This window comes from Peromyscus eremicus, chromosome 8a (genome assembly GCF_949786415.1).
Source record: "Peromyscus eremicus chromosome 8a, PerEre_H2_v1, whole genome shotgun sequence".
Classification (NCBI taxonomy): domain Eukaryota; kingdom Metazoa; phylum Chordata; class Mammalia; order Rodentia; family Cricetidae; genus Peromyscus; species Peromyscus eremicus.
The window spans coordinates 51,127,476-51,139,289 of NC_081423.1; the positions used below are offsets into that span (position 1 = coordinate 51,127,476).

An 11,814-nucleotide genomic window follows, 5' to 3' on the forward strand; every position below is an offset into this window, starting at 1 on the left:
AGTGGGGGTTTCAAATTCTGTAAATACACTAAAAACCAACCAACCGTATACCTTGTCTGAATGTATTTTATATTACATGAAATATGTCTCAGGGCTGGAGAGCTGGCTCAGCAGTTAAGAACACTGGCTGCTCTTCCAAAGGACCAGGGTTCAATTCCTAGTACCCGTATGGCAGCTCACAACTCGCTATAACCCCAGTTCCAGGAGATCTGATGCCCTCTTCTGGCCTCTGCCATGCACAGACATATGTTCAGGCAAAACATCCACAGACATATAAACAAACAAACAAATAAATAAATAATTTTTAAAAGAGAGAAACACATTTGAGTAAAGCAATAAAAATAGCAGGGAGGGAAAAGAGAGGCTGTGAGGAGATGAACTTGAACAATGTACGATGAGATACGTATATGGAACTGTCATAATGAAACCCATTATTTCAAGCATTAACTAAACAATTAATAAATAATATTAATTAAAGCCTTCAGCCAATAGAACCCTTAATAGTGAGAGGAATGAGAGGGAAGGCATAGGGAACTCACATTTTTTAATTATAGATCATTGTCCAACAGCAGTTTCTTTATAAATCTCAGTCAAACGTAGCTTTAATTTGTTTAGAAACAAGTTTAAATGTTTAAATAAATGGAACACATCTGCAATGGGTAGTGAGTTGGCCAATCTGAATTTGTGGTACATGGGTTCAGTATAATTCCATAGCCATTGCAAAGAACAGATATACATAGATGTTCTGAGTGAAAACGCATGGGGGTTTGAATGACACGGCCCCCACAGGCTCCTATCTTCGAATATTGGGTCCTCAGTGGGTGGAACTGTTTTGGAAGGATTGGGAGGTGTGGTCTTGTTGGAGGAGGTCATTAGGGGGTAGGATTTGAGGTCTCAGAAGACTCAAACTGTTCCCAGCGTTCCTCTTGACCTTGTGTTTTTTGTCTCAAGAAGTGAGCTCTGCAGCAGTGCCATGCCCATCTGCCTAATGCCATGCTCCCCACCATGATGGTCATGACTCTAACCCTCGGAAACTGTAAGCACCAAATTAAACACTTTCTTTTATAAGTTGCCTTGGTCGTGGTGTTTTATCACAGCAGTAGAAAAGTAACTAAGACTGAGCTACATTACAACAAAAATAATATGATAATATTGATAAAAAAATTAATAGATTAGTTGCAAAATATAAACTGTGTATGTAGAAAATTGTGTATGGATTGTGTAACAGAGAATGCTCATCACTGTTAACTGGCGTTTTTGTCTTCCCTCTACCACTGAGTTGGGAGGATTGGGTGGAAAGGCTCAGATACTTGACAGCTGTGGAAATATACCTGGTAGATTCTACACAAATCATATATTATTCTCTACCGCCTATGTTCTTTAACATGTAAACAGGAGTATGTATTTCATTGATCGTCCTTCCCAATTTAATGCTATCTTTTTTTTTCTACATAGTTCAGGCCTGCCTGAGAATGATGTTTTTTGATGTACCTATATTTCTTCCAGTTTCTCTTTATTTATGTTCTCTGTCAGACATCACGAGTCCATCCAAGGGCAAAGATCATGACTTGTGGGGCAAGACAAAACTATCACCTCTAGAGTCACCAGTCTGTGTCCCAGCACTGCCCCTTAACCATTAGTGACTTCACTTGCTCAGTTGTCATTGGGCACCAATGGCTTCCATTCTAAAGAATAGGTCTGAGGCTCAAATGAGCTATTGCAGTTAAAGTTCTCAGCACACACTTGTCACACAGAACGCACTCAAAGCACATTTGTCTTTGATAATGACTGTTATCATGGCTGTGGTCATGATGTCTTTGACAGCATTGGTCTTTGAATGTAGGTGCACACAGTATCATCCAGGAAGGTTTTATGACTCCTAGAGCCCAGACTAATCAAGTCAGTCTCTCTGTAGCTGGGCCCTGGCAGCAGGGAGCTGGCCAGGTGATGTTCACTTGGCAGCAGAGCTGAGGATCACTCTTCTAAGTGACTTTTTCTCATAGCCTTTCATATATAGCCACACCCTCAGATATGGATAGACCAACAGAGGACCTGGGAAGGGCTAATATACTTGATATCTGTAGCACCTGGTAGAAAGCATGTAAGTAGCTGGGCAGCGGTGGTGCACGCCTTTAATCCCAGCGTTTGGGGCAGAGGCAGGCAGATCTCTGTGAATTCGAGGCCAGCCTGGTCTACAGAGTGAGTTCTAGGACAGCCAAGGATACACAGAGAAAAACTATCTAAAACTAAGCAAAACACTCCTCCACCTCAAAAAACAAAAATCAATAAAAGGAAGAAAGAAAGCGTGTAAGTAGGTCTCATTCATTACCTTCCATCATCTGGGCCTCCAAGTGAAACCAGGTACAAATCATTGGGCGAAAAGCTCAGGGCTTCGATTTTACCCTTGTGCAGTGACAGCCGAGCAATCAGCTCTCTCTTCTTATAGTCCCACAGAATGATGTCTGCCTGAGAGGCAAGAATACACTGTCAGATCCTAGACAGGCTTTAGGAGAACCTCTCTTGGTGAGACACACTCAATAATGCCACTCCCCTGTGTCAGATCATGCGGTAGAAACATGACAGACACAAGCATCAAGGCAGAAGCAGATTTAAGCTAAGGGTTTGCCGTCACAAGGTGTGGCGTCTGGTGCAAAGACACCAGGGTCTTTTAGGAGCAGCTTGATGGGCTGAAAACAAGAGAACACAAGGGATGACAGAAGGGCACGCGCATGCGAGCACACAGAGCTAAGAAGCCCAAGTCCGGCAGCTCTTCTAGAGAGACACCTCTAAGTAAGCGTCCAGTGAATTCTCTCCATCTCATTCACCTTGAACCCCATGAAAGTGACTTGTCCAGAGGCGATAAAATCTCCTTTCTTGGAGATGGCCAGACAGGAGACGTTGTTACCATGGCCGTGTAGGAATTTCTGCTCATTACTATTTATTGCCTGGATGAGGATAGTGCAGCCCAGGGGATAGATCAGGTGCTCCTGGTCAGGGTGGCATTTGAGACCACTGGGAACGTGTCCTAGAAGAGATTAAAAACAACCATAACCAGGTGAAGATGTGGCTGGTGGTTTTGTTTTGCTTTTATCACAGGACAAAAGACAACACTTTTGAAATAAACCTTAACCCAACAGAAGCAAATATGGAGCAATAGGTACTTTTATTCCATGGACAAGGAAACTGGTGTAGCCCGACTCTCCTCAGACTTTGATGTGGATAGAACTCCCCAGGGGGCCAGTTAAAATGATTCCAGTTTCAAGTTTGGAGTGAGCGACGATGCTTCATTTCCAGCCAGCATACAAGGGATGCTGATGTTGTCTGGAAACCTCGCCTTGGAGAGCAATGCCCTGCGGCAGGTTCTCTAATCCTGAGAACCATGGGTGTGTAGGGCACAGGCAGCTTGTTAGAGGATGGCCTATAGACGCAGGGAGAATGTGAGTACTTAAAGCAAACATTTGAAGACCAAAGTTTTGCTTATTTCACTTATTATAATGTCCTCCAGGCTTATTCATCACTACGTAAATGGCATGGTGCCCCTCTTTTAAAAGGCTGACAAACAGTGATGCGGAAGTGTAAGCAGAATAAACCCTTTCCTCCCAAGTTCCTTTTTTTTTTTTTTTTTTTTTTTTTTTTTTTTTTTTGGTTTTTCGAGACAGGGTTTCTCTGTGTAGCTTTGCGCCTCTCCTGGAACTCACTTGGTAGCCCAGGCTGGCCTCGAACTCACAGAGATTCGCCTGGCTCTGCCTCCCGAGTGCTGGGATTAAAGGCATGCGCCACCACCGCCTGGCCCCAAGTTGCTTTTTGATCATGGTGTTTCATCACAGCAATGATAACCCTAACAACACATGGTAGCACTCTCTCTCTCTCTCTCTCTCTCTCTCTCTCTCTCTCTCTCTCTCGCTCTTCTCTCCCTTTCTTTTTTAAGACAGGGTCTTACTATGTAGTTCCTGGGTGGCTTGGAACTTGATATGTAGATCAGGCTGGCCTTAAACTCCCTGGGAGCCACTTGCCTCTGCCTCCCCACAGCTGGGATTAAAGGTATGTGCCCCCATGCCTGGATCCTTTTTTATGAAGTTCTGATGAAAGTAAAGTTAGTGTCTTTCATCTATTCCTACTAAAACCATAAAATTCAGCTCCTAATTTCAAGCTCTTTATAAACATTCATATGGCTACCCATACGGTATAGGTAAAATAAGATCTCTGTTTCACACTACACATGAATAACACCTCCCATTCCAGGTGGATCAAAGATCTAAATGTGCAAAACAGGACCTAATGTTTACACAGATGTAGGAAATGTACAAAAGACAGCAAAAGTTGATTATTTATCCAGTTGTGTTTAAATCTGATATTTCTAGCTACAAAAGGCAAATGAAAAGCCCAAACCAGAAGAGATTTACAATATACAGAGATTATAAGGGGTTCTCAGTTAATATACAAAGAGCTTCTACAAAGCGATAAGAAAAACATACATTTCCCAACAACAACAACAAAGATGATCAAAGAATATGAATGGGAAGTTCCTAACAAAGGACCTTGAAAATCAATAAGCATGTAAAAGGTAACCTCTTATTTTGAGATTAGGGTTAAGTTGGGGTTAGGGTTGGGGTTGAGGCTAGGGTTGAGGTTGGTGTTAATGCTATGGTTGGGGTGGGAGTTAGTGTTTGAGTAGGTGTTGCTTTGGGGTTTGGATCGGTTTTGGGGTTAGGAATAGTATTGGGGTTAAGGTGGAGGTCTGGTGATTGGTGATTTGAATTAGAATGATCTCCATAGGTTCATATATTTGAATGTTTGTTTTCCAGTTGGTGGAACTGTTTAGGAAGGGCTAGGAGGTGTGGTTTGTTGGAGGGGGTGTGGCTTTGTTGAAGAGGGTATGTTAATGGGTGTGGGTTTCAAGGTTTTAAAATCCCACACCAGACACAGTCTTTTTCTCTCTGTGTCTACTGCTTGTGGATAAGATATAAACCCTCCAGGTGGTGGTCACACACACCTTTAATCCCAGCACTTGGGAGGCAGAGGCAGGCGGATCTCTGTGAGTTCAAGGCCAGCCTGGTCTACAGAGTGAGTTCCAGGAAAGGCGCAAAGCTACACAGAGAAACCCTGTCTCGAAAAACAAACAAACAGAAAGAAAGAAAGAAAGAAAGAAAGAAAGAAAGAAAGAAAGAAAGAAAGAAAGAAAGAAAGAAAGAAAAGATATAAACCCTCAGCTACTGTGCCAGTGTCATGCCAGCCTGGCTCCTGCCATTCTCCCTCCCAGGATGGTCATGGACTCACCTTCTGAAACTGTATGCAAGCCCCCAATTCAATGCTTTCTTGTATAAGTTGCTTTGGTCATGATGTCTCTTCATATCAATAGAATAGTAACTAAGACAGAAGTTAGTGCCAGGGAGTGTCATATTGCTGTGACAGGCCTGTTCATGCTGCTTGTTAGGGGAATGTGGACTTTGTGACTTCGTAGTAGGTCAGAGGATGAATGCTGTAAGCAGGGCTTAACGGGCCATCCTCTGGAGCATGGAAGACAGTAGTGCTGAGTGTAATGTGGACTATGGTGGCCCAGCTCAAGAGGTTTCAGAGGTGAGTAATCTTAGCGAGTGGGCTAGAGACTATTTTTGTAACATTTTGGCAAAGAATGTTGCTGTTTATTACCCTTGTCCTAAGACTCTTCCTAAGAGGCTAAATTGAAGAGTCTGGACTAATAATGTCTAGGAGATTTCAAGACAACTTAGTATTGACTATGTCATGTGGTTATTGGTGGTCACTCTTACACAGATCTATAATGAAAAAGAGAAAGTGGGACAAAAAGAGATAAAAAATATACATGTGAGGAGAAAAAGAGCACGAGGAAAAGTAATGTTGGAGTCAAGTCCTGTGCTCAAGGAGATGAGAAGTTTAAAGACAGACCTGATGCTAAATGGGATAAAGGGAGTGGTACCTTCAGGCTAATATCCTACTCAGCTAATCCGCAACTCACAAAAAGGAAAGCTTGTACCACAAAGGAAAGCATCAACAAGTCACAGCGTATGAAAACGTCATGCAGGGAAGGGGTTGGTTTCCATCCCAAACAGGCTGCAATGCTGGGCAGCTTCAGCCACCTGGTTCTGGCTTTATCAGTATGAATACAAGAGTAAAGCAGCTGTGGAATCTTCCTCCTTGGCTAAGGAAAGCCCCTCTTGAAGCCAGGCGTGTGGCAGGGGAGTCCTTGCATGGTGGCCCAGAAAGGCCACATTTTAAAGCCTCGAAAGTGACCCCAAGATGTTAGAGATGCCAGAGCCATGGTATGCCTGCTAAGGAGAAATGCAAACAGGGCATGGAACCAGCCTGAGAAAGAGAGAGAGAGAGAGAGAGAGAGAGAGAGAGAGAGAGAGAGAGAGAGAGAGAGAGAGAGAGAGAAGGAGTTGGAAATCCTAAAAGCCATCTAAGCCCTTTGACAGCAGACATAGAGTCACAGAAGTTGGAGTTAGTCCTCCTGGGTTTCAGTCCTGCTTTGGTAGTTCCTTGCCAGGCTCCCTTCACTCCCTTTTGGAATGGTAATATATACTCTGTGTCATTGGATGTTGATGTATGCAATTTGCTTTTGATTTTACAGAGGGTCACCGTCAAGAGATTGCCCCGAGGCTCAGAAGAGACTTTGGACTTTTAAATGGTGTTGAGACTGTGAAAGACTGTGGAGACTTCTGGAGTTACACAAAATGCCTATGATATGGCTACCAGGAGTATTGGGGCCAAAGAATGGAGTGGGGTGGCTTGAGTGAAAAACAGCCCCATAAGCTCTTATGTTTGAATGCTTGGTCCCTAGTTTGTGGAACAGTTCTTGGAGCATTCAGGAGGTTGGTCTTGTTGAAGAAGATGTGTCACTTGGGAGTAGGCTTTGAGGTTTGAAAGCCCATGCCAGGAACAGTCTCTTTCTCTCTCTGCCTATTGCTTGTGGATAAGATGTGAGCTCTCGGCCACTGCTTCAGCACCATGCCTGCCTACCTCCTGCCATTCTCCCCACCATGATGGTCATGGACTCACCCTCTGAAACTATAAGCAAGCCCACAGTTAAATGCTTACTTTTATAAGTTGCCTTGTTCGCAGTATCTCTTAAGAGCAATGGAGCAGTAACTAAGGGATGTATGTCTTTAGTTACAAAGTGTCTTGATTGGGGCTTCTGTTGCTGTGAAGAGACACCATGACCATGGCAAACATATAAAGGAAAACATTTAATGGAGGCTGCTTACAGTTCAGAGGTGTAGTCCAATGTCATCCTGGTGGGAAGCATGGTGGCACACAGGCAGACATGGTGCTGGAGAGGTAGCTGAGAGCTCTACATCTGGACCTGACAGCAACAGGAAGAGACTGAGACACACTGGGCCTAGCTTGAGCATCTGAAACCTCAAAGCCCACCCCCAGTGACACACTTCCTCCAACAAGACCACATCTACTCCAGTAAGGCCACACCTCCTAATAGTGCCACTCCCTATGGGCCTATGAGGACCATTTTCTTTCAAAGCACTACACAGAGTTATGATTCTTGGTTGCAAACAGAGAGTGTCAACTCTGGCTAAATAGAGCAGAAAAATAATTTCAGGACCAGGAATCAATAGGAAGTGTAGAAAAGTATACATGAAAAGTGGGCAGTGGTAATCATTAATATTCTGATCTGCCCCTTGAAATCCCACCCCTTGGTACTGCCCTGCATCCTGACTTATAAGCCTCATTCTAAGGAAAAACTCCTCCTCTTCCCCCCGCTCTCTCCCTCCTATCTTTCTCTTCATCTCTCTATTATAATAAACTCTCCACGTGGATGCAGCGTCTGGACTGTGAATTACTGGCCGCCGCTGCATCTGCCCAGCCCACAGCTGCATCTACCCAGCATGTTTCCCTGTATATGCAGAATACTCTTGGGGGTCCTGTTCCTCCCACCCCCGCACAATATAATTCATAGCAGTAATGAGAAAGCAAGACCTCACCATAGAACCTAAACTCTGATGATCACAATGATGGGCAGTCAAGGCAACATTTGACACCCACAGTGCATGGCTCCCTCAAGAGAGGAAATGTGTGTGTGTGTGTGTGTGTGTGTGTGTGTGTGTGTGTGTGTGTATGTGTAGGCAGGTCTGAGGTTGATAATAGATATTTTCTTTTCTATGGCTCTCCACCTTATTTTTTAGGATAGGAGCTCTCAGTGAACCCAGAACATACTGATTGGTTAGACTGACTCTGGGGATCTGCCTGTCTCCTCCCCTAGCCCTCTAGTCCTAGGGTTACAGATATCCATCACTGTGCCCAGCTTTTTACGTGACTGCTGAAGACCAAACTCAGGGTCCTTATGGCTGCACTGTAATAACTTACCAACAAAGCCAACTCCTCTTCCTAAAGGTGGTGCAATTTATACTTTCAGCAATTGCAAATGAAAACCCCTTATTCTCACCTTCATAAGTAAAATCCATATATTTAGCCTTTGCCAATTTGAGAAATAAAAAGTGATGCCACTTTTAATAACACTTTTAGGTTTTTAGCAAATAGCCATTTTATGATTATTATTATTATTATTATTATTATTATCATTATCATTATTATGCCATTATCTATTTCAGGAGTTAAGCCTTTTATAGAGAGCCAGAAAATAAATATTTTAGACTCTTTGAACCATACGGTCCCTGTTGCTGCTACTCATCTCTGCTAGTATAGTGTGAAAGTAATCATAGACAGCTACGAAGGGCATGGCTGAGTTCCAATAAAACTTTATTTCTAAAACACACAGTGGGACAAATCTGGCCTGCAGATTCCTGACCAATTTGTTGTTGCTGCTGTTTTTAGCTTATAAGAGCTCTGGACATAACGGAAAGTCAGTTAACTGTGACCAAACTCTCAATAGCTACAGCTTGATGTTTTCATATCCAACACAGTGACATTTGGTCTGTTAACATGATAAATCATGTCAAAGTATAATACCTAGAACTGTAGAGTACAGTTACATATGTGCATCATTGCATTCAAATTCAAGTTAATACTATAACAGTTATGATGAGTGCTACTGTCACTTTGTTTTGCTTTCGACTTCTTGTATTTTGGGGGACACAGTCTCATTTTGTAGCTCTGGCTGTCCTAGAACTCACTCTGTCGACCAGGCTGGTTTCAAACTCACAGAGATCCACTTGCCTCTGCCTCTCAAGTGCTGGGGTTAAAGGTGTGCGCCGCCATGCCCAGCTTGCTTTCCATGTCACTCTTTCCTTGACTTCTTTCAAGCCTGCAATAAATGCTTTCTCCTGTGAGCTCAAGAGAAGTCTCAACAAGAAGTTAAGAATGCATACTGCTCTTGCAGAGGACCCGAACTCACTTCCCAGGACACATACCAGGCTGCTTACAACCACCTGTAACTCCACCTTCTTGGGATCTCATGCCCCCTTCTGGCCTTCATGGGCATCTGCACTTACATGCCTATCTCCCACCCCATAAACATAACTAAAAATAAGGAACTGGAAAGTTGGCTCAGCAGTTAAGAACACTGGCTTCTTTTCCAAAGGCCTCAGGCTTGATCCCTAGCACTCACATGGGGCTCACACTGGTCTATAACTCTAGTCCCAGGGGGGGCTGATGCTGTTTTCTGGCCTTCTTGGGCACTGCTCACAGACATGCACTGCAAGTAAAACACTCATACACAATAAAAAAAAAAAAGCAACCTTTTGTCCAAACTTTGGTAAAGCCTTTCAGATTCGTTCTTCTGTAGAGCTAGTTAGTATGTGTCTTAGGGTTTCTATTGCTGTGAAGAGACACCATGACCATGTCAACTCTTATAAAGGAAAAACACTTAACTGGGGTGGCTTACATTTCCAGAGGTTCAGCCCATTATTACATGGTGCTGGAGAAGTTGCTGAGAGCCCTACATCTTGCAGGCAACTGGAAATGGTCTGACTCACTAGATGTGGCTCGAGCATATATGAGACCTCAAAGTCAGCCTCCACAGTGACATACTTCCTTCAACAAGACTACACCTACTCCAACAAGGTCACATCTCCCATTAGTGCCGCCCCTTTTGGGTGCCATTTTCTTTCAAACAACCACAGTACTTAGCAAGAATTCAGTTACAGATCTCTGCGTGTCTTTGCATTGGCTGACCAGGATGTCTTGGCAGTTCACTAGGGGTCACTCCTTATCAGTCATCTCCGCCCATCTCTAAAGACAATGTTGGCTCTGACACAGGCTTTCAGTTAGAGCTGTATAGCACGATGAAGGCTCGAGAGCTAAAGCCTGAAGTCCTTAAACTTTACTCAGTAACCGGTCCACACCACATCCTTATAACCAACCGAAAAGCTTCCAGGCACCACAATGCGCTTTTTAAAAACTTGATTTTGCCCCCCAAAATTTGATTCCTTGACTTTTTCAAATCCCTAAACATGCCCCTTCCCCATCACAGCAATTTTTTGCAATGTTTACCCTGACAGTCACAAGTAATGACAGCGGCAGGCTCCTCCAAAATCAACAAGGTTTCTTCCCTGGCGGTCTCCCATCCTGGTCTGAAACCTTTGAGAGTTCTTACTTGGGACAGGACACAGAGCACCCTTAGAGCAGTTACAAGTTCCCTCTCAGCCCTTCCTCAGCTGCAGATCAGCAAGGGGCATGGAAAGGTGTTTTTTTTTTTTTTTAATTTTGTTTTGTTTTTTTCCCCAGGTTTAGTGGTTACCCAGGGTTGAAGGTCATTGAGGGATGCGGGGTGTGTGTGTGTGTGTGTGTGTGTGTGTGTGTGTGTGTGTGAGAGAGAGAGAGAGAGAGAGAGAGAGAGAGAGAGAGAGAGAGAGAGAGAGACAGAGAGAGACAGAGAGAGACAGAGAGAGGGAGGGAGGGAGGGAGGGAGGGAGGGAGGGAGGGAGGGAGGGAGGGGGAGGGAGGGAGGGAGGGGAGACACTTATTCATACATCCTACTGAGTTAGGCACATTTAGTTCTGGATGTAGCACTTCATCTGAGCTATTATACCCATTCCAATTTCTGAGGCTCAGAAATGAGGCCAAGATCCTCCATCACCCTGGGGTTGGCAGTGCCTGGCCGGGCTCTTGCCACTGTCCCCACTGCTTCTCAGGCGCGACCAAGTCAGCGTCTCACTGTTTCTGAGGTATCATGGGTGTTCCAGGTCTCACCATTGAAGCCGATCACAGCCTCAAGCTCCAATTCGGCCACGTCGGTCTCGGGTAAAGTTTCTTCTTCCATCGTGGAGAATTTCAGTTCATTGATTTCTCAACACCAGGGTGCAGCGTCTCCTGGTCGTTATGGTAACTGGCGCACGCATGCGTGCTAGGTTTACGCTGGAGCAGAAACCCAGCCTGCTGAGTTCGAGTTGTTTCACACTTTTGTAAATGTAGGGAGGGCTTCCTTATTATTTTTTTTCATTCATTCTAGAAAATTAGGTGGTAGACGAACACTAAATATGCAGGATGAATTCCCTCGTCTCCCGTGTAAAGTCTGTGACTTCTGCCTTACTATGAAATTAAGCCTCTTATGATGATTATTAAAAATAATTGAACATAGAGTTGCCTCTGATGGGTAGGCTGCTATAAACAAAACAAAACATTGAATTGATACCTTCTTGTAAAAGAATTTTTAAAAAAAAACCACTTTAAAAGTTTTAGTACAGTATGCAACAATTTTTATGTATGCATGTGCGTTGCTTGTGTGTATATTTCCTGCTTCAACCTTCCAAGTGCTGGGCTTTGGGGCGCGAGCTATCACACCCGGCTCGTTTTGTTGTTTTTGAATCAGGGGGGAAAAATGCGAAGAACTATGAGAGCCGGGGTCTTGAAGCGCTTCCATCCCTGGGAAAATGTTTTGATTCT

The 11,814-nt window shown here is 44.0% G+C and overlaps 1 protein-coding gene across 1 annotated transcript in view; it reads right to left on the bottom strand.

Moving 5' to 3' along the window:
* Cfap52 (cilia and flagella associated protein 52) overlaps positions 1-11,263 on the bottom strand; it is a 40,545-nt gene extending 29,282 nt beyond the window's left edge. Inside the window, exons 1-3 of the mRNA XM_059270936.1 lie at positions 11,122-11,263; positions 2,826-3,025; positions 2,330-2,466 (exon numbers count right to left, since the gene is read on the bottom strand). Coding sequence (XP_059126919.1) covers positions 2,330-2,466; positions 2,826-3,025; positions 11,122-11,191 — 407 coding nt within the window. The 5' untranslated portion in view covers positions 11,192-11,263. The remainder of the gene's footprint in view (positions 1-2,329; positions 2,467-2,825; positions 3,026-11,121) is intronic.
* Positions 11,264-11,814: the final 551 nt, after the last annotated feature.